Source organism: Rhinopithecus roxellana, chromosome 2 (genome assembly GCF_007565055.1).
Source record: "Rhinopithecus roxellana isolate Shanxi Qingling chromosome 2, ASM756505v1, whole genome shotgun sequence".
NCBI classification, from domain to species: Eukaryota; Metazoa; Chordata; class Mammalia; order Primates; family Cercopithecidae; genus Rhinopithecus; species Rhinopithecus roxellana.
The window spans coordinates 135,037,314-135,058,746 of record NC_044550.1 but is presented as its reverse complement, the minus strand read 5'-3'; the positions used below and the strand labels follow the sequence as shown (position 1 = coordinate 135,058,746).

General features: G+C 61.1%; 1 protein-coding gene and 1 pseudogene across 8 annotated transcripts in view; one reads left to right on the top strand and one right to left on the bottom strand.

The window, feature by feature from the left end:
* The window catches only part of CTBP1 (C-terminal binding protein 1), a 36,988-nt gene extending 18,824 nt beyond the window's left edge, over window positions 1-18,164 (bottom strand). For 2 of the 8 annotated variants that reach the window (XR_004054236.1, XM_030920636.1), the window contains exons 1-2: window positions 17,955-18,142; window positions 8,007-8,161 (exon numbers count right to left, since the gene is read on the bottom strand). Coding sequence is in view for 7 of the 8 variants with exons in the window: in XM_030920636.1 (XP_030776496.1) it covers window positions 8,007-8,161; window positions 17,955-17,994 (195 nt within the window). In the remaining variant the exon portion in view is untranslated. The other 6 variants (XM_030920679.1, XM_030920642.1, XM_030920668.1 and 3 more) reach the window with 6 other exon arrangements.
* Window positions 18,165-18,198: 34 nt separating this feature from the next.
* LOC115894212 lies at window positions 18,199-20,688 on the top strand (annotated as a pseudogene).
* The last annotated feature ends 745 nt before the right edge of the window (window positions 20,689-21,433 follow it).

Genomic DNA, 21,433 nt, shown 5'->3' with positions numbered 1-21,433 from the left:
GATGGCTGCCCCAGGCCTCCTGGGAAGGCTTTAAGGCTGCCTATGTGCAGACCCCTGGTGCACCAGACACGGTGTGGACGGGGTGACCCCTGGTGCACTACACCTGACCAGATGTAGTGTGGACTGGGTGAGGCCACGAGGACAGCACGGGCAGAGGCCAGCAGTGGGTGACTGGTGCACGGCCATGGGTAGAGGCGAGTGATGCAGCCAGAAAGACCCCGTGCTGTGTGGATTGGAGGTGGCCGCCCACACACCCAAGAGGTACCTTGGGCAGCCTGGCAGAGCAGCTGCAGCTAAGAGGGAGTCACTTGCAGGTGAAGCTTCGTCAGCACCCACTGTGGGCAGGAGGGGCTGTGCATGCGAGTGGTGGGCAGAGGCGCAGTGGGAGAGGGGCCATGGGGTAAGGGCGCCAGACATGAGCCCGAGGGGCCGGCCTGGACAGCTGGACATGCAGGGGCTGCTCCCATGGTGTGCGCACAGAGGCTCAGCATGGACAGGCTGGACGGACCCACACCACACAGGCCTGTGTGTACGCAGGCAACAGCTTGCTTTCACCCTGAGCACCGGCCATGTGCTTTGAAAAGTCGATTCTGAACTGCGGCACGTCCCCTCCCGCACGTTCGGATCAGACGGCGATCGATTCACGTGAATATGAAGAACATTCATGCGTGCGGCCTTAAGGTTGCTTCCTGCGCTGGCTCTTCCGCGATGAACGTTTTTTATCTCATCGAGGTAAGTTCCGAGAAGATGAAACGTGCGCCGGCCGAAGGCCTCCTTTGGGCTCTGGGCGCACTCAACCAGCTACAGAGGCTGAAGACCCAGCTGAGCTGTGAAGTGCAAGCTGCCTCCCTGACGAGGCTTTACTCACTTGCCTGGACATGCTTCTTAATACACTTTTTTCAGGACCTTGCCCTTTTCCTTACTGAATATATTTTTAACAATGTACTAAGTGAACGCGTTCTCACTATAGGAATCTGAACATGGCTCGGAGACCCCATGCCCCGACCGCAGCCACGTACCCGGTTGGCCTGTGCTCAGCTGCAGGGCCAGAGCCGCTAGTGTGTATGCTTTACACGTGGTGGCCACGTCATCCACAGGTCCACAGGCCAGGGTGCCACAGCGGCTCGTCAGCCTCGGGGTCTACCTTCCCGTCCCCCTCATGGCTGCCACATGGCTGCTCCACCCCGCCTACTGCCTTGGTCTCCCATGGAAGAAGTCTGCAGGAGGTGGGTACAGCCAGGTGTGCTCCTTTAGAGCAGGACCCAGCAGCCTCCCAGAAGCCACCCCAGCCAATACCCACTGGTGTGTCCCCTTCACCGCCAGGGGCTCAGCCCCCCTCTGCTCAGTGCCCTCAACTCCAGTGCTCAGAGCAGGCCTGGGGAAAGTCGGGTGCCCAGGAAGCCTGGCTGCCACCGGGCTGGAAACAGACTCCAGGACACCAGGAGGCTGCTGGTGGCAGCCAACTCTTGGGGGTCAGGAGGGGGCCTGCCAGGCCCAACTCCTGCCATGCAGTTCTGCCACCTGCTTCTCCTGTGCTCAGGACTCAATGACATCGCACTTACCTTTCCAGACCTCGTGCACAGGTGTGGCTTACTCTGAAATTGCTGCTCACATCAGCTCACCATCAGGGCAGATGCTTCTCTACGACACGCAGCCACATGCAGGCCCAGGATGGGGCTGGGCCAAAGACCGCAGGTTTCAGATTTCCAGAGAAACTGCCAAAGCACCATCGAGACTGGCATGGCCGTTTCTATTCCATATGAAGGGACAGGCTCAGGCTCCCTCAACATGGCTGGGGCAGGGCTCAGTGTGGGCCAGGCCAGTGGTTACCGGCAGTGACTGCTGCACCCATGAGAACCCGGGAGGGGCACCCTGGTTCTCATACATCGCTCTGTCCGTACCCAAACGCCACCGCCCTCATCCATTTTCTGCTTGGATTTTTCTGTTTCCTACTGATTGGGAGGAGTCTCTGAATACACAAACTTTTACATTTATTTATATTACAAACAGGATCTCGCCGGACTGCAGTGGTGTAATCATGACTCGCTGCAGACTTGACCTCCTAGGCTGAGGCGATCCTCCGGCCTTGGCCTCTGGATACTCTAGGATTACAGGCACAGCCCCTGCACCAGCTCTGATTATATCAGAGATTCACCCTTAGGCTGGCACACAAATTGAAAATACCCAACCCCTATCTCTCACCTGTTTTTATTTTTAAAATTTGTTTTACTATGTCTTCCTTCTTTTCCTTTGTTTTTTTTAGACGGAGTCTCGCTCTGTTGCCCAGGCTGGAGTGCGGTGGCACAATCTTGGCTGAGTGCAACCTCTGCCTCTTGGATTCAAGAGATTCTCCTGCCTCAGCCTCCTGAGTATTTGGGACCATAGGCATGCACCACCATGCGTGGCTAATTCTTGTATTTTCAGTAGAGACAGGGTTTCACCATGTTGCCCAGGCTGGTCTCGAACTCCTGACCTCAAGTGATCCGGCCACCTCGGCCTCCTAAAGTGCTGCGATTAAAGGCATGAGCTGCTGCACCTGGCCTTGCAATGTTGTTATTTCTAATTGCCATTTAATCAAAGTGATCTTTTCCTCTATAGTATCACATTTTCTACAGAAAGAGTTGTATTTTCTGTATTGTCATAACCTCAGGGAGTAAACACATTCTCTTGCAAACGTTCCTCTAACTGCTCTTCATTCAAACACGTGGCCGCTTCTGTGGGCAGTGAGCATCTGCAGTTGGGGGAGCTGCTGCCGTTCCCAAATGGCTACCCCAGGGGCCCGAGAATTCACCAACTCCCCAGTTCTCAGCCCACACACCTGAAAAGCCACTGCCCAAGTCCTTGCGTCCTGCTGGGTGGGGCCGTCTCTGGTCCTCTGTCCTGCCCACTCTTGGTGGTACCAACACTGCCCAACTGGATCTTCTAGACCTGAGAGTGGGTCCTGGGGTCTGGACATGCACTGCGGGGGCCGCAGTGCACCCAAGGCTCAGCTGGGCACTGGGCAGTCTGCCTGGAAACAGGCGCCAGTATACGGCAATGGGGTATCTGTCCTCTTGCTCCTAGAAGCGACTGTGACCCGGTATTAAGGTCAGAGCCCACGGCAGCCTGTCTCTGTGCCGGCTGCCAGCAAGAGACCAAGGGGCTTTGTCCTGTACTCCATCACCATGACAATGCCAGCCTGTGTGTTTTTCCCGGTCACCATGACAACGCCAGCCTGTGTGTTTTTCCTGGTCACCATGACAACGTCAGCTTGTGTGTTTTTCCCGGATTTCTATCAATTCGTTTCCCGCACAGCCCCAGCACCTCTGTCCGGTGGGGCTTTCTGGCGGCCTCCCTACCCCCAAGGCCAGGAGATGCTTGTCTTGCAGGAGTGTGACTGTTCAGCTGGCTGCAGGTCGTTGCGGACCACTGCATCCTGTGCCCTCCCGGAGCTGCCCTGCTGCTCCAGGCCCCGCAGCCCACACCGGACGCAGCCTCCGGGCTCCAGGGCTTCCTTTTTCTTGCTCAGCAGTTTGATCAGATGTGCAGTGCTGGGCTGAAAACCCTTCTCCTACGGTAATTCCAAAGCAGGCGGGTGGGGACTGTGCTGAGTCTTGTGTCCTGGTGGGTGACATCCCCCACCCATGGTATCAGTAAAATCCTAATCCTGAACCTTAACAGCAGGGTGCCTCCCAGGCCCCGACATCCTTTCTGTTCTTCCTATGACCACACTGACGGTATCACATTCTCTCCCTCCACGGCACTCAGACAGCAGCGACATCCAAACAGCTATGCGGGAAGTTTCTGCCCAGGGAGGCACAAATTCCTGACTAACAGTGACACATGAAGCAGGCGCTCAGTTTCCTCCCACGCCAAAGCCTGCAGACAGGTGGCCCGCGGCCCTCTCCACAGCCACAAGGGTCCCTGCCTCCTGTCTTGTTGCTCCACTGGTTCCCAACACGGCTCCACTCACGGTCCAAGGTGGCTACCCAGGCTCCGCCCATCACAGCTGGCTTCCGGCCAGCAGGGACAGGGAAGGGGTGGCAGGGAGAGGCCCTGCTCCCCTCTGTGCTGCAGTTCAGTCCTTTGGCCACCCCTAGTGGCAAGAAAGCATGGGCAGCCAGGTCCTCCTGCAGGGCCACACACTGTGAAACAGGGACTCGGCATCCAGGCAGCCCCCTCAGATTCCACACGGAGCCCCAGGAGGCTGTGGCTTCTCTTCCCATCTCTGGCTTCTGCAATTTCCCTGTGTCTTCAAACTTGCTGTTTTCATTAGATTTTCACTCACGTTTTTAATTTCAAGCTGTCCTAGTTCCTGGGGGCTCCTTTCTGCGGCGCCTGCTCTCCTTCTGGTTAGGGCTGCTTCAGACCCCTCCAGGATGCCAGGGCCGCTCCCAACACTCATCTCTTCCAAGAATCCAGCTGCGTCCCCGGGGGTGGTTTTCCGTATGCTTGCCTCGGTCCTTTCCCTGCCCTGGCTGTGCAGTCTGGGTGGGGAGCAGAAGGTCTGTCTCATGCCAGGGCCCACGCCGGCCCCACCCCGACCACTGATTTGCATTTTATATGAACCTGGCAAGGCAGTTTGGGATTGCTGCAATTCTTTTTTTTTTTTTTTTTTTTTTTTTTTTTTGAGGCGAAGTCTCGCTCTGTCGCCCGGACTGGAGTGCAGTGGCCGGATCTCAGCTCACTGCAAGCTCCGCCTCCCGGGTTCAGGCCATTCTCCCGCCTCAGCCTCCCGAGTAGCTGGGACTACAGGCGCCCACCACCTCGCCCGGCTAGTTTTTTTTTTGTATTTTTAGTAGAGACGGGGTTTCACTGTGTTAGTCAGGATGGTCTCGATCTCCTGACCTCGTGATCCGCCCGTCTCGGCCTCCCAAAGTGCTGGGATTACAGGCTTGAGCCACCGCGCCCGGCCTGGGATTGCTGCAATTCTAGAAAAACATCTGTTTTGCCTTAGTTTTCCAATTCGTTGGCAAAACTTCAGTGTTGTTTACAATATTGAAAGTTTTCTACGTGCCTCTTTTTCGTTCCTACGTGTATATCTTTAATACAAACACAGTTTCCCAATGAGAAAACTGTACCTAACCAAGGGCATTGTCAAAACCGAGCTGGTGCCACACAACTTCCCTCAGGTGTGCACCACGGGCAGTTCACCCTCAGCCCCTTGCACGTGTGTGGACACGCCCATGTGATGTATCTACACGCTGATTCCAGACACTGGCCCACCGGCAGATCCGCCACCTGCACCGCGGGCAACCGTTTCCATCACGCTTACCCCGTCACCTGGGGATGAATAGATGATACAGCGTGCACCCCTTGAAACCAGCTTCTTCACTCACCATCGCGCTGCCGAGATCACCCAGGGTGTGGCAGGGACCCAGAGTTCACGCCTGTTGCTGAGGAGGACACTGAGGGAGGTGGCCAGTGTTCGCCCGACCACTCACTTACTGAAGGGCAGCCTGGGGGATGTCCTTCCGGTTAAGGCTATGGTGAGTTAAGCTGCCAGGGAGCATGACGTGCAGGTCTGTGTGTGGACACGCATTCCGAGTCTCTGGGATAAAGGAGTGTGGCTGCTGGGCGTGTGGATATACGTTCCGAGTCTCCGGGATGAAGGAGTGTGGCCACTGGGCGTGTGGATGCAGCACGTTGCGAGTCTCTGGGATAAAAGAGTGTGGCCGCTGGGCTGCATTACAAGCACCCATCTAACCCCGTGAGAAACCGTGAAGAATCTTCCAGAGCGAATGCCCCAGCAGAGCTCCCGGCAGACCATGCACATTTTTAACATCAGGTTGTCTTCTGTCCGTTTTGGAAATGCTTTTGCTGTCGTCATCACTTCCAGCCCCTTCCCTCTCTTGTTCTGAAGTTTCTGTGAGGGAGACCCTTCCTCATCTCGCCCTCTCCTGTGTTCCCTCCTTCCCTCCTGTCCACTGCTGCCCGGCCCGCTGGTAAACCTGCCCCTCAGTTCCCCCGTTCAGCTTCAGCATTTCTCAGATTCACATCTCAAATGTTCTCCCCTGACACTGCTACGCCCCATTTCAGGGTCATCAGCTCTTCGTCAGGTGTCCGGCCCGGCCTCCCGGGGAATGTGCTGGGGTGATTGGCCTGTGGGCAGCACGGGGAGCTCCTATGGGCCGGCACCGCTTTCCTGGCTGGTGGGTTTTGTGCATCTGCCTGGTTACCTCTGCTTGAGTCTGACGGACCCTGCGCCAGACGACGATTTCTAGAAATGACCTGAGGCCTGGGCTGATGCTGTCTTCCTCTAAAGGGGCCGTCCCATTTCCTTCTGCACCTGGGGTCAGCAGTGTGGGGTCCCTGAAAATCCAGATTCAAAGTGTCCCAGACGTCAGCAGGCTGGGTGCTGACCGTGTGGAGAGTCAGAATCCAGGTCACCCTCACTCCAGGTGTCACCTTTTGGGCCGTGGATATCCCGGGAGGGTCCCACACCCAGCAAAGCCAAATTCAGCCTCTCAGCCACTTCTTCCAGAACACCCAACGCCCCAGGCCAGAGTTGGCAAGGCTCGTCCATTCCTGCAGGCTCCGGGCCTCTCCGGGTTGCAGCCTGGGCCTGGCCCTATCCCGTGAGCTCCTGCGGGCCCAGCTCTTCATCTGTCTTCAGGAAAAAGCTGCTCTGAATCACGGATCCCTGGCTACGAGGAGCCGGACCGACCCAGCCCCCATCACGGAGGAGCCTGTGGAGCTCCTGAGCAAACATGAATCAGGAGAGCTGCCCAAAGGCCGCCCATTGCTGGACCACAGCCGGGTCGTGGGCAATGACGAGACCGCTGTGCAACTGGGGCGGGGGGAAGCACCTCACTCCACCCCCGCCACAAAAGGACCTGCTTCCTGGGAAAAACTGAAAACGCATCAAGAAGCCACAGGGCAAACCCGGTGCCCACTTCCCAGTGGGGCGCAAGGGAAACCCCGTGTCCACCTCCCAGTGGGGCGCAAGGGAGACCCCGTGTCCACCTCCCAGTGGGGCGCAAGGGGAACCCCGTGTCCACTTCCCAGTGGGGCGCAAGGGCAAACCCGGTACCCACTTCCCGATGGAGAGCAGGAGAAACCCCGTGTCCACCTCCCGATGGAGCTCAGGGCAAACCCCGTGTCCACCTCCCGATGGAGAGCAGGAGAAACCCCGTGTCCACCTCCCGATGGAGAGCAGGAGAAACGCCGTGTCCACTTCCCGATGGAGAGCAGGAGAAACCCCGTGTCCACCTCCCGATGGAGAGCAGGAGAAACCCCGTGTCCACCTCCCGATGGAGCTCAGGGCAAACCCCGTGTCCACCTCCCGATGGAGAGCAGGAGAAACCCCGTGTCCACCTCCCGATGGAGCTCAGGGCAAACCCCGTGTCCACCTCCCGATGGAGAGCAGGAGAAACCCCGTGTCCACCTCCCGATGGAGCTCAGGGCAAACCCCGTGTCCACCTCCCGATGGAGAGCAGGAGAAACCCCGTGTCCGCCTCCCGATGGAGTTCAGGGCAAACCCCGTGTCCACCTCCCGATGGAGAGCAGGAGAAACCCCGTGTCCGCCTCCCGATGGAGCTCAGGGCAAACCCCGTGTCCACCTCCCGATGGAGAGCAGGAGAAACCCCGTGTCCGCCTCCCGATGGAGCTCAGGGCAAACCCCGTGTCCGCCTCCCGATGGAGAGCAGGAGAAACCCCGTGTCCGCCTCCCGATGGAGCTCAGGGCAAACCCCGTGTCCGCCTCCCGATGGAGAGCAGGAGAAACCCCGTGTCCACCTCCCGATGGAGAGCAGGAGAAACCCCGTGTCCACTTCCCGATGGAGAGCAGGAGAAACCCCGTGTCCACCTCCCGATGGAGAGCAGGAGAAACTCCGTGTCCACCTCCCAGTGGGGCTCAGGAGAAACCTCGTGTCCACCTCCCGATGGCATGGGGCGACTGGGACAGAGGCTGCTCCTGCCCCAGTGGCACACAGACCCGCTTCGGCCTGGGCTTGCTGTGCTCCCATCCTTCCCCACTCCCCTCCAGCGTGTGGTTCTTCCAGCCCCACGCCAGCACGTGGTGGTACCTTCTCGTGGATCTCCTGCGTGGACTGCGCGTCGCAGAAGGCCACAGTGGCCACGTCCTTCAGGATGGGCATCTCCACTGTGCAGTCCCGGCCGTCCAGGAGCGCCACCAGGGGCCGCGGGTGCAGGGGCCCATTCATGATTGGAGGTCGGACGCCTGCAAGACAGAGGCAAGGGCTTAGCTTCGCATCACTGCGGCCCTGTGGCCACAGCCCACTCCACGCCACCCACCATGCACGGGCCAGCGCGGGCTGACCCCCGGCGGTTTCTATCCTGTATGTTTTGCTATTTGTAAAAAGTAAATCAAAAATCCACGGGAAAGACAGACTCATGTGTGCCTCAGCTCGCCGACTCGAGTGGACACAGACTGCAGACACCCACCACCATCCTCCTTGGGCGCAGGGCCTCCAAGACCCTCCCAGACCCTCCAAGACCCCGAGACCCTCCCAGACCCTCCAAGGCCCCTCTGAGACCCCGAGACCCTCCCAGACTCTCTGAGATCCTCCCAGACCCTCTGCGACCTTCCCAGGCCCTCTGAGACCCTCCGAGGCACTTCAAGACCCTCCGAGACCCCCCAAGGAACCTCCAGACCCTCCCAGGCCCTCCAAGACCCTCCCAGACCCTCCGAGACCCCAGGGCAGCTCCGTGAGGCGGGGGGACAGGAGGGACCCAGGACACTGGAGAACACAGATGGCAGCATGGGCCTCTGGGAATACGGTTGTCCCTTTCCTGCCTGGGCTACCGCGTGGCTGCCCAGAATCCCTGACGGGGTCACCAGTGTTTCATGTGGGACGCCCCCCACACTCTGCCTGGCATCACTTCCATTTATAGATTTGAAGGGAAAGGAAACAGAACAACGGAAGAAAAGGGTTAAAACCTATTAAAGTCCACTCTGTGCCCCTGACCTTCCCAGAACGAGATGATTAAAGATCATTAACACCCATTCCTTTTGCGTATGACACAACTAAGCTTCATTGAGACCAAGTGCAGAAATAAGGGCTCTGAGGCGTCACAGAAGCATGGCAGCTTCCAGGTACCGCCCAACGGCCCCGTGATAGGCAGGGAGCACCAGGCAGGGCCACCGTCAGGCCCATGGCAGCTGGGCAGAGGCAGAGCTGGGGCCAGGGCCCAGCCGGTCCACCCCTAAAGACCGGCCCCAGGAGACCAAGCAGCCTCCAGAACTGTTCGGCCAGCACGAGGGGAGGTGCAGGACAGAACCGAAGAAACAGTGACCCAGGAGGCTCCCCAGTGGCCGCAGCCATAAGCACGCTCAGCTCAGTCTCCCACCCCATCCACCTGCTGGTGAGTAGAGGCCACCGAGCTGCCAGTATCCAGGAAGCAGGGAAGTGCCTCTTGGAACCCACGGCAGAGAAAAGAAACGCCCTGGTGGACAGCCCACGGATGCAGTGGGCCTGCAGCATGTGCCTGCAGGGGACAGGGCATGGGTCTCCACTGACCACCCCAAAGCCAAGGGCTCCCAGTACGGCTGGGCCCATGACCCTCCCACAAGGTCCTCGCACCCCAGCGTCCTCGGAGGAGCCACTGGCCGTTCTGCCCACTTGCCTTCAAGACAGGAAAGGCACCAGGACCTGCCCAGACCCCGAGCATGGGGTCTGCACGGTCAAAACCGCGTCCTGGTTCACCTTTCCTTCATTCCCTCCGGACCGCAGCTGCCCACGAGCACCACAGGCAGCCGCCCAGCGACACTGTACGTGGCCTCCCTCTGCACACGGCCTTCCTCCCCACTGTGCGTGGTGACTACTTCTCATGAGAGGAAAGGTTTACGTTGCTGTTTCTGAGTAAGCGGACAGACACCCGCTCTCAGCGTCCTTGGATTTCACTTCTGACAAGTAAGGCGTGGACATGCAGGACCACTGCAGACCACTCGGCTGCGTCGGAATTGCCTGGGGGGACTCCCGTGTGCTGGAGCAGTGGGAGCCGGGTTCCTCATCAGAACGGCCTGGGGGGACTCCCGGCTGCTGGGTGAGTGGGAACCGGGTCCCTCGTTGGAACTGCCTGTGGGGACTCCCGGGTGCTGGGTGCGTGGGAGCCGGGTTCCTTAGCGGAACGGTGGTGAGGGAGGAGCAGGTGGAGACACGAGGCCCCATTAGGTTCAGGCACCCAAGGTGCCTTCTCACATCACCCACGAGCTGCCCCCGACCACCGTGCCAGGGTTCCCCTGAACAGCCCCCTATGCGGGCTTGGGGACATACTCAGGAGGCTTCACATTCACACGGCCTGTGCTGAAGCAGGCTTCACAGCAACCCCCCAGCCCAAGGCTGTTTCTAGCTGCACGCACTTCCGGGCCAGAGAACACAGATCAACCACAAGGAACAGCTCCACAGGGGCCGCAGCCCTGCTCTTGGGCAGCCGGGTGGACACCTGAGATTTCCAGGGTTCCATGTGGGGCTCTGCCCTCCTGCTGGCGGCCTCCACGTGGAGGCCCTCCGTGCCTCTCGGACACTATCCGACAGAAACAGACAGCAGACACCATGGAAAGGCCTGAACAGCTGTGCTCTGCCGCCAGGTGTGCAGGAAGCGCTCCCTCGAGGGACACCCGTCCTCGCCCAGAGCACACTTGGGGCCAGGTGGCAGCAGTCAGGCCCGACGCCTGCACAGCCCAGGGCCCTCGACTTGACCCGAGGCAGTGCCTCCTCCACACGGTCGCAAAGAGACCGGCTGGCTTCCCCTGCCACCGAAGCCAGGAACTCCTACCAACCTGACATCTCTTAATATGGCCTCAGCTTCCACGACCATGAATTCGACTTTTCAAAGCTTTTTATCTTCAGGATCCCCAGGCAGAACCGCGTCCTGTCTCGGAGCCTCATCCCACGTCCTTAATTGTCTCGAGCCAAAGCGCTCAGGCTTCTGATCCACGGCAATCACTGAAGCCTGCGTCGGGGTCAAAGTCTTACTAAAAATCAAACACAAGAGACACATTAAAATGCCATCGAAGATCCGACCAGAACTCACAGACTCCAGGGAACGCCTCAGAAGTGGACCTCACTGCATCTGCCACACCTGGGGCTGCTGTCTGGGACCTACCTGGACTTGGGAGCCTGCTGCCAGCCAGGGGCCCCGGCTCCTGCCGCACACACGTGGGGCGCTCACCCCAAGGTCACAGTGCCAGGCCCGAGGCTGGGCCCCAGTGGCCCCTAGGCTGACTCTTGGGAATAGCTCCCCCAGGGCTGCGGCCACCCCCACAGGCTCTAGCCGCACCCAGATGTCCCCAGTGTCCAAAAACCAGGGGGCAGAGAGCACAGGGTGTGTGCTGTGAGCAGGGAAACTGCGGAAGGGCTCTGCCTCCTGTTCTGGAAAAGCTTCTATCTCATGTTACCGATTCCTGGGCCTCTGTGACCAGGCAAGGACGTAGAACTTCCCAGGAGCCACTGGGAGAGGAGCTGCTGGCTTTCCAGCATAAGGCCTGGTACTGCCTGCCCTGGGCCACGCCGGCTCCACCACTGACCCTTGGTGCATCCCAGTGACATTCCCTCGATTCTCCCAAAAGCACGGCTCAGCTCTTCCTGACCGCTACGACCAGGGCCTGGTGGGAAGCTGAGGGCATGAACCCTGATGGCCGAATGCACAGGGGCAGGGTGCACAGGCCCTGAGGGGGCCAAGCCTTCCAGGAATGCAGCCCTGCAAGGTAGAGGGTGCTGGGAGTGCACCCGATTGCCCAGCCCTCGGGAGGGTGTCACTGAGCCACCCACACCTGACCCCTGCTCTGGCATGAAGACACAGGCACAGGGGCTGACCCCAACGTGCAGCTGACATCAGGCTAACCAGGACAGGAGCCAGCCACCACTAGCCCAGCAGCGTGGCAGGCATGGGCAGAGACGACTGCCTGCCAGGCTAGGAGGGGCCACTCAGCCAAGCCTAAGACCCTGGTGGTGCGCTGTAAGGCCGCCCCTGCCAGAGGCCTCGCAGACAAATCTCCGCCCCTCAATTCCCTCTGCAGGATTCACACACACAGGCCGACCGCCTCCAGCTTCCAGAGACACCATCACAGGGGCTGAGGTGTAGCCCCACGCACACAGCTCCCATCCAGGGTCCCCAACACCACTCCTCACGGCAGGTGCTGTATGGGGCTCCCGATGGAGGCCCCAAGAGCAACACTGTGGAGTGGGACCCCATTGCCTGCGTCTGGGCCCCCCCTGACCTGCGCTGCAGCCTCCTGCCCTGAAGGCCAGATCCCCCCGTGGCACCCGGATCCTCCATAAAAACAGAAACTAAAAGGACAGGAGAAAACCACCTGAATGTCACACTTCACCCACGAACCAGCCTGGCCAGGGGGGAAAGCACCACGCCACCCACGCCCAGTCAAACTCATCAACACCAGCCAGTACTCATCGATACTGCCCACAGCAGCACGGCGTCGGCCGCTGCTTCTGGAGGCTCATTGACACCCATCAATACCACTCAATGCTTATCAATACTGGCCAGTACGTACCCACACCTGTGTCTCTGAGGAGGAAGCAGACGTGGGAAGGCCACCCTGGCCCTCCTGAAAGGACTCTGCAGTGAGGAGGCCGTGAGCTCCCGAGCCGAGGAACCTGCGGCAGGACTCCTGTGGCCCTGCACTCCCCGGGGTGGCCCTGCCAGGGCCCCATGCCACAGGGACCTCCTGCGGCTCCTTGTTCCAAGGCTGCCCCAGTTCAGGACAGACACCTGAGGCCCAGCACCTGGTTCTCCTCCAGGGGCCTCTGTCTCAGAAACAGCCCTGGGGCAAGTCTGCCCACCATCTGCACCATCCTGGGGCCACAGTGCACCCACAAAGCAGCCCCCTGCTGGGCCACACCTGCCCCACTGACAGCCAGCAGTCCGAGTCCTGGAACCCCCACCCAGGGTGATGCCGGAGGCCCTGGGCACCTCACACCAGGGGGCTGACCTCCTACGGCCTTCCTGGCTGGCCGGTCAGGGTCAAGGGCTCCAGCTCTGTACCTCCCCCACACGCTCCGAGGTGAAGGCACTCGGCTCCCAGAGGGGCCTGTGCTGTCCAAACCCAGGACCCACACTGCTTTTCCTCATCAAAAACTCACAGCCACACACGGCTCTCAGCACAGCAACACAAGGACAGTCTCCAGGTTCTCACCCTGCAGACACTTAACCTTACGTTATAAGAAAGCACTCAACAGACTCATGAGGGAAGTGAGTGCAGCGCACGTGGGAAGCTTGTGCTAGCTTCCTATTTTCCTATAAAGCTAAGACTGTTCTAAAATAAAAATTCATTTAAAGAAAATCGGGGTGAGGTGAGGGCAGCAGCCCCCAGGTTCTCTGGAGCCATCAAGTCCTGGGGTGGGGGCTGCACGGTGGCGGCCCGATGACCCCAGAGCCTCTTGGCCACATGTCAATACCCTATCTCTGGACACACATCACCAGCTGCTTGCTGGGTCCTCCCTCCTGTTGGCCATACCTGCCCACTCGGCCCTGAACCACGTGTGTGCTGGGCATCGGTCCACTCTGGAGAGGGACCAGGGTTGCCCTGGCACATTGGGGGTCACCACAGGCTGGGACCTGCCCCCCCCGCCAGACAGCCACAGCGGGTCTCTGGGCACTGGGGTTCCCAGGAAGTCCCAGGGGACCCCAAGATCTGCCATGACTAAGCGGCTGCCCCCGTTCCTTCCCCAGCCTCAGCACCTGGTCCCCATCCCCGCTTGCTCAGACCCAGGCTCGGCAGCCACCAACCCTCCACATCCCTCCACTGGCCAGCCCTGCTGGGCCAATCGGTCTGCTCCCCTCCCCCACAGCCTCTACCAGGACACTGTGTCCCAAAAGCCCCTCCTCACCAACCCCATCTTCTTTCCCCTCTCCACAGCAGCCCCTAAAGCCGCTGCCCAGGAAGGAGCTCCCCAACCACCAGAAGCGCACCCTCAGGTTGGGCGGTCTCACTGGCCCTCACCCTGCCCTGTCCCCGTAAGCCCTGATTACTTCAGGCTCGAGTGGCCATCTCATGACAAAGTTGTCCTGCCATAAGTCCCCAGCACAGCCATTTGGGCGTTGGTGAGATGCCCCCTTTGGCTGTCCAGGCCTGGAGGCCCCTGTGCTGCCCAGCCAGGAGCTGACATGAACGAAAGCTGTGCACAGCCTAACCTGGAGCCTTCCGGTCCTGAGATACAGCCACCTGCCACCCAGAGGGAACTGAGCCCCTGCCCTTCAACGGCAGAGAAGGCAGGCCCCCAAGAGGGACTACACAGCAGCGTGGAGCCACTGGGCTGACAGCATGGGGCCACCAGAACCTCCCTCAGACACTGCCTGTCACCCACAGCTCCTTCGACGACAGCGCCCCAGACAGACACCGCCCAAGTCATCCACGAGCCGTTACAGCACCTCCGACGGCAGCATCCCTAGGAGCCAGGGAGCCACGGTACTCCACAAGGCCTGCGGGGCCGCATCACAGCTCAGAGGACACAGCGTAGGGGCTGCAATCAAAGGCACAGATTTGCCAGCAAGATTCCTCTCCAGGACACCCGTGGAGCCGTACGTTTCCCCGTTTATTCAGGGAGCACGAGCACATGCACATACCCTATGAGCTCCAGGACCCCCAGAACATCACCTTCCCGGCTCCTACCACGCGTGGGATATCAGGGCTACACCCCTTCCTCTCCCTCTCAACAGGACTTTCTACACACGACACAACTTGAGAGGCAGCCTCGGACACCTCTGAGGCTCACTCCAGCCATGCAGACAGGGCAGCCCAGCAGCCCTCACACCACAGATGGGCGGCAGGTCAGGGTGACACGGGTGGGCAGGGTGACACGGGTGGCGGGGCAGGGTGCATGGGCGGGCAGGGTGGCATGGGTAGGCAGGGTGGCACAGGCAGGCAGGGTGGCATGGGCCACACCAGGCCTGGGGAGTTGCTGGTGGTGCCAGGGGAGGGTCAGAAGGGGCCTGGTCCCAACGCCACCCACACCTCTCTCAGGGCCATAGCCCCAACTCCTTCCCCATCCAAACCAACTGGGCTTCCCTCAGGGCCATCCTCACTCTCCTTCAACGCCCATAAGAACTGGCACCGCCTGGGGCCACCCAGAGAGACAACTCAAGGTTAATGTTTGGCTTGACAAAAGGCCACCGAAGAGATTTCTGACTTTACAGGAAAAAAGTGAACGCTTCCTCGTGGGAGATACCACATGGAGTGTGTGGCTGGATGAGCTTCTGGAAGGGACGGTCAGTGACGCAGGTGGCATCTTGTGGGTTACCCCGACCCAGTGTGGGGGAGAGTAGTGGGCCCTGGCCACTGCAGCTGACAATGGAGGACCTGGGGGGCAGACACTCCCAGCACAGAGCTCTTACCCACAACGACCAAAATCCAGCGACCACCAGAGGACCCCGGTACTCTGACCAGCGTTCCCTCGGGCGATGCAGTTCAACCACAGAACCCGGAGGACACCACCTGCTGCCTCCACCACCTCCTGGCCACCCCTGGGCCCTGAGCCAGGCCTGCACCGTCAGCACCACCCGGACGGAGCCCTCTCCAGCCCTGAGTGGAGTGGAAAACATGAAGTCCTTCTAGAAGGAGAGTCACCTGGGTAAACACCTCACAGGGCACATGCCTTTGACTTGGGCACTGCATGGGGAGTGCCAGGGCACATCCGGGCACAGAGCGCTGCCTAAAGGGTTCTCAGCAACACTAGTGGTACCAGCCGTACACCTCTTGGCTCAGGGACGCCACCATCAACTCAGACCAGGTCACACTCTGGGGGCACTGGCTACAGGAAGTTGAAAGGGCTAGTTACAGGCAGAGAAGAAAAACTGCCAGGCTGCTGGGGAGCCAGGTGTGGCTGAACAGCCACCTCTGAGCCCTAAAGGAAGAGACTGGGCCTCTCGAGCCTGGGGCCCACTTCCTGAAGAGCGTGACTACTTCTGTCCAGGGTTCCTCTAAAAAAATTTATTAACAGAGTGACTGTTAACAGTGGCTGTCTGCTGGATAATGGAACCTTACACTACAAATGTCCAAAGAGTGGGGGGCTCCCAGCCCTTGGAGGAGGCAGACAGGACCGGCCAGCACCTCCAATCCCCCCAGGACGTGGCTGGGGTCGGTTCTGCGCCAAGTCCACAGGGCTGGGCCAAGGCTCATCCCACTCAGCAGAGGGACAGGACCAGCCCACAGTCCTGTGCACCCCGGGCCAAATCTCCCCTCCCCCACTGGCATGTTCTCAGGTTAATGACAAGTGTGTAGAAGGGAAGATCCTACTCACTGACATTCCCAACCACATGTCCACCTCTCAGAACTAACAGCTGCCCTGGTCAAGGCTAACAGGACGAAGTGCATGTTGCGGACACTGGCAGACACTTCAAAAATGGCCAGGCAGGCGGACGAGGCAGCCCGGGCAGTGAACAGACTGCAGCCCCCACTGCATGTCCCTCCCAGAGCTCTGCAGAGGACGCCAGCATGGAAGCAAGTGCTCAAAGATGGGCGACAGCATCACAGAGGGCAAAACGCGTCTGCAGAGCTGACAGTGCCAACCAGGAGCCAAACCCAGACCCCAGAGGGAGGTGGCCAGGCCTGGGCAGGCAGGGGAGACCTGGTGCTGAGGCCCAGGGCAGAGCCACGCCCTACAAAGTTCCAGGACACAGAACGAGGGACCCCCAAACCGCAGCTGTCATCCTCAGCTGCAACGGCAAATAGTTACCCCACGGTACTGCCCCAACCCTGCCCCAAGCACAGACGAGTACACAGACGCGCACAGGCCACCCGCTAGGAGCTTAGCGAGGACGCCCGCGGCGCGGGCCCAGCCACCAGCGCCGTTTTCTTCCCCAGGGACGTGTGCTCCCTGCCGAGCTCCTACAGAAACGCTGGAGAGGACTTGCGGGGTGGTGCTCGGGCTCCACGGAGCACCCTGCGCACCCGCCGCCTCGGCCCTGGCTCCGGGCCCTCTAGCCCCAACTCTCAGGGTTTCACCTCCCCACTCAGGGCACCGGAAAGGGCGCGACCGCCTTCCCTTTTCCCCACTGGATGGGAATTCCGTCCCGGCAATCGCGGAGACTACAGCAAAAGGGCTCTGGCCCCGCCCGGGCTTCTGGACACCGGCGCCCTTGGAGGCCGCCAGAGCACGCTCCAGCCTTGGCCCGGGGATCAGGCGCGCGGGCTCTGCCTCTGCAGCGGGGTCGAGGCAGAGAGACGCTCCGCGGAGCGGCCCGGGCCGGCCCAGGACGCGGGCGCTGCAAGATGGCGATGGCCGTGAGCCCGGCGTCCGCCCGTGCTCCCTGCTTCCGCGGCCGCAGCCCGCGAGGAAGGCGCCCCGGGACCTGGGCCGGCACAGGCAGGGGCAGGTGGGGGCGCCGGGCCGGTCCAGGACCTCGCGGAGTTCGCGGGAGCGGAGAACCCCGGGGCCCTCCCGCGTCACCGCCTGGGGCTGCGCTTTGGGCTCGGTCTGAGGGCGGCGGCCTCCTCCACGGTCAGACCCGGCGCCCGGGCCCCATCCCCTTCCCCCACAGAGCGCGGCCGCGGTCGCCGGCGGCCTCAGGGCGGGAGGGGGCGCGCTCCCGCGAGTGGCCCGGGAGCGCGCGCCCAGAACACCCCTAGCTGCGCACGGCGCACGGCGCAGCTCCCATCCCCGTTCCGCAGGCCCAGCCGCGGGGTCGTGACCGGGGACGGGGTAGCGGCCGGGGATCGGGACTCGGGGTGCCGTCCCGGGTCCCACGGGGCTGGGGTCGGTGGTGCAGCCTGGAGGCCCACAGGCCCCTTTGTGTCACCTGCGCGGGCCGCGGGCGGGGAGGGCAGACGGCGGCGCTCGCTCACACGCAGTGGCCCGCGCATGCGCACGACACTTGCCGCCGTCCCGCCCCCGACCGCGGCCACGCGCGGACGCCGGCGCGCACGCGCACTCGCACACAAAGCCGGCGGCCCGCGGGCGCGCGCTCGGCCCGCCCCCGCGCCCCCCACCCGCGCGGCCCCCGCCCCGCCCCGCCCCCGCCCGCGGCCGGAAACGCGCGCGCGCGCGCGGCCTTACCGAGCGGCAGGCCCTTGTTGAGCAAGTGCGAGCTGCCCATCGAGAGGCGCGAGCGGCCGCGGGCCCCGACCACTCCGGCGCGCTGCGCCGCCGCGAGTCCGGCGCGTGGGGCGGCCTCGGTGCCGTCCGCTGCTCCGCCCGCCCGCCTGCGCCTGGCCGCCGCCGTGCCGAGCCTCCGCCGCGCCGCTGAGCCGCGCTCCGACGACCGCGCGGGCGGGGACACGGCGGCGCGCGCGGGCGGGGCCTCGCGGTTGGTCTCCTGGTTCCCGGCGCGGGCGGCGCACGGACTCACGCGGGCGGCTCAGGGCCCGCCCGGCCGGGCGCGGCTGCGGGGCGGGGCGGGGCGGGAGCCTGGCGGGAAGCTTCCGGGACTGCAGCCCGGTGGAAGCCCGAGGCCCGGTGTTCCGCACGTTCTAAACCGCCTGTCCCCGAGGAAGGCGGGCAGGGTCGGGACAGGCTCTGCACCGCTGGCGGGAGCGCCGCCCGCCCCGAGGCCCCCTACGGGTCGGCGCCGGGCCCGGAAGCCGAGGCAGGGTCGCCCACGTCAGCGCCCGGAACGGACCCGAACGTAAATGGCGCTCCTCCGCGCCGCGGCTGCCCCGCTCCCTTCCCGCCCCGCCAGCCGCCGCCCTCCCGCGCTCGCTTCTGGCCCTGCGGCCTGGCCCGTGCGCCTACGAAGAGCTTGTCCTTGCGGTGCCGCTGTCCCCGGGGCTGGCCAGGGGGACCTAGGCCGCGGGTTTCCCCCATCGCCCCCATCCGAGCCCTGATTTACCGTCCAAGAGCCGGCCGCACATGGGGCCCCGGGAGGAGAAGCGCGCCCGCCCCAGTGCGTCCCCAGCCGCGGGGACCCTGACTCCGGGAGGGGCCGCGTCCTGCCCGGCCCAGCGCGCTGTCCCCGGCCCGGGAAGTTCAGGGCTGGAGAACCCCCTTCCCGACCCCGTTTTTCCTTTAACAAGAGTAGGGTTTGTAGCCAACCAACCTCCAGGCAGCTCAGCTCTGCTGCTGCCCGCTGCCGGAGACGCCCCGACCGGGAAGGGCCCGAAAGTCCCTTCAGGGAGAGGCCGCACGGGGCCTGCTCACCCAGGGGCTGCCCCTGCAGACTCTCCCGAGGGGCCCAGGGATATTCCTGGCGCCTCGAGTGGACGCTTCCATCCACCCCGTGGGGAGGGCCTCTGCGCGTGGCTACTCTGAGCACACTGGAATGATCAGATAGTTGCATTTCAGAAACCACAGACAGCCTGGAGACGGAATGATACAGACTCCTATCCAAGAGAGACACCTGCTCTAGTTTCGCCGTGGTTCGTGAGGACGCGTCCTAGGCTGCCCTGAGAAGCCCATGTCTGCCCTTCGAGGCCTGGGAAGACGTCTGTCCCCACTGACAGTGCTGGGTCCTCAGTCGGGCCTGCCATGCGTACCGCTTTCTGTTCTAAGACCGGGCTGCCCAGCTGTGGCCTGGAGGAAACCTGGCAGGTGTCACCAGAGCTTTGGGGAGGGTGAGGCCCTGTCGGGGAAGCCCAGTGGGAGTCATGAAGAAGGGAATACGTGTGGAGCCCTTGTAGGGGGAGGGGCAGCCCTGCAGAGATCTAAGAAAATTCCAGAAAAATGAGCAGCAACCTGCAAGGCCAGACATCGGTGCAGGGGACAAGGGGTCGCAGATGAAGGGGCCTAGGTGAGGCTGCCGGGAAGGGACGATGTGGTTGGTGGGGTGCACAAGCAGGGACCACACTGGGCTTTCCTGTCTGCTCGGCATGGACAGCCAGCCCAGGAGAAGGCAGCAGGGACGTGCCACCCCCTCTTTCCCCAGAGAAGCTGGGGACAGACGGGTCCTAGGCACTCCATCCTCTGCAGCAAGTCAGGTTGTGATTTACTGGGCGTTGGTGAATAAAATGGAGAGGCTTCTGGGGAGAAATTCCTGGCTCCCACGTGGACTTGCAGAGCTCAACAGGCAGCCACGTGGCTGAGTGTCCAGCAAACATCACATAAGGCTTTGGGTCCTGTAGGTGAGGCTGCCATGAGCAGCAAGCTCAGTCCACAAGAGCAGTTCCTCTCCAGGATCCATTTCCTGCGCACTTTTATGTCCAGTGTAGCTGGAGCAGAGCTCTCCGGAATTCCACAGGCAACTAAGAACGGAGACGGATGCCAGCCAGGGATCCGTCGTCTTCCCCATCAGAACGCCCCATGGCCTCCGTCTGCACAGTGTCCCTCTGCACAACTTGTCAGTGTGTTATCACGACTCTTATATGACCCTGGCCCGTCCCACTCCCCTGGCTTGTTCCAAGTGCTTCTCCAGCTGTGGTTCTGGCTGCAGAGCTGTCTGCTCCCCACGTTAGGCAACTCCAGCCAAGATTCCTACACCTAAATGTGACTGTGTTGCTCACAAAGAAGCCTCAGTTTTGTGTGCACCCAGCCGTGTGCACAGCTCGTCCCAACCCCAGTGGGTGCTGCCTGCCTCTCCCACCTCTAGTCCTTCCCATGATGAGCAGATGACCACCGCCCTCCAGGGTCAGTGTTTGGCTGCTCTTGTGCCTGCCCATCTGCCTCCCTGTGCCTGGGCCTGTCATGTGCCTGCACACAGGAGGGTCCCGTGGCATTTGCCCTACACAGATGGGCTATCCTAGGAGCTGCTGGAGAGTCACCTTGGTGGGGATGCCAGAGGCCTGGGCACTAGGTTCCCCCCGGCCAGCTTCCATTCCCACACGGGGTATTTTTGTCCATCGCGTGGGACAACCTAGTATTGGGGGAAAACTCAGTCCACTCTAAAGAAGCATCGGCATTTTGGATAGACGAATGCTGCTTCATGCGACTCCACATCAATGGACTATATTACTCAACTCGGGTATTTATGAGTGCTCCTGTGTGCCAGCCATGTGTGAAAGAAAAACTCCAACTTACTTGACACCAGGACAAACCAGGTAGATCACTGCGTCTGGTTCCTCCTCTTTCTGCCAACTCTCCTGGACCACCGTTCTGATTTCTGGCACAGAGTCGGGGGCGAGCTCATCACTACCCAGAGTGTCTGGCGTGCAGCCAAAGGCCCCCATTTTATCAGTTGGTGTGTTCAGTATCACACTCAAGACAAGAGCCACCCTATCACTTCACATACCTCAAATACAAAAAGTGCCTGGGAACATTGATGAGGTATTAAAGGAAACCACTGGTGTTGTCAGTCATGTACACACAGAAAAAAAAAAAATCATTTTTATTTATTTATTTATTTTGAGACAGAGTTTCGCTCTTGTTGCCCAGGCTGGAGTGCAATGGTGCATCTCAGCTCAGTACAACCTCTGCCTCCCAGGTTCAAGCGATTCTCCTGTTTCAGCCTCCCGAGTAGCTGGAATTGTAGAACACCCATCACCACGTCCAGCTAATTTTATGTATTTTTAGTAGAGATGGGGTTTCACTGTGTTGGTCAGGCTGGTATCGAACTCCTGACCCTCAGGTGATTCACCTGCCTCAGCCTCCCAAAGTGCTGAGATTAC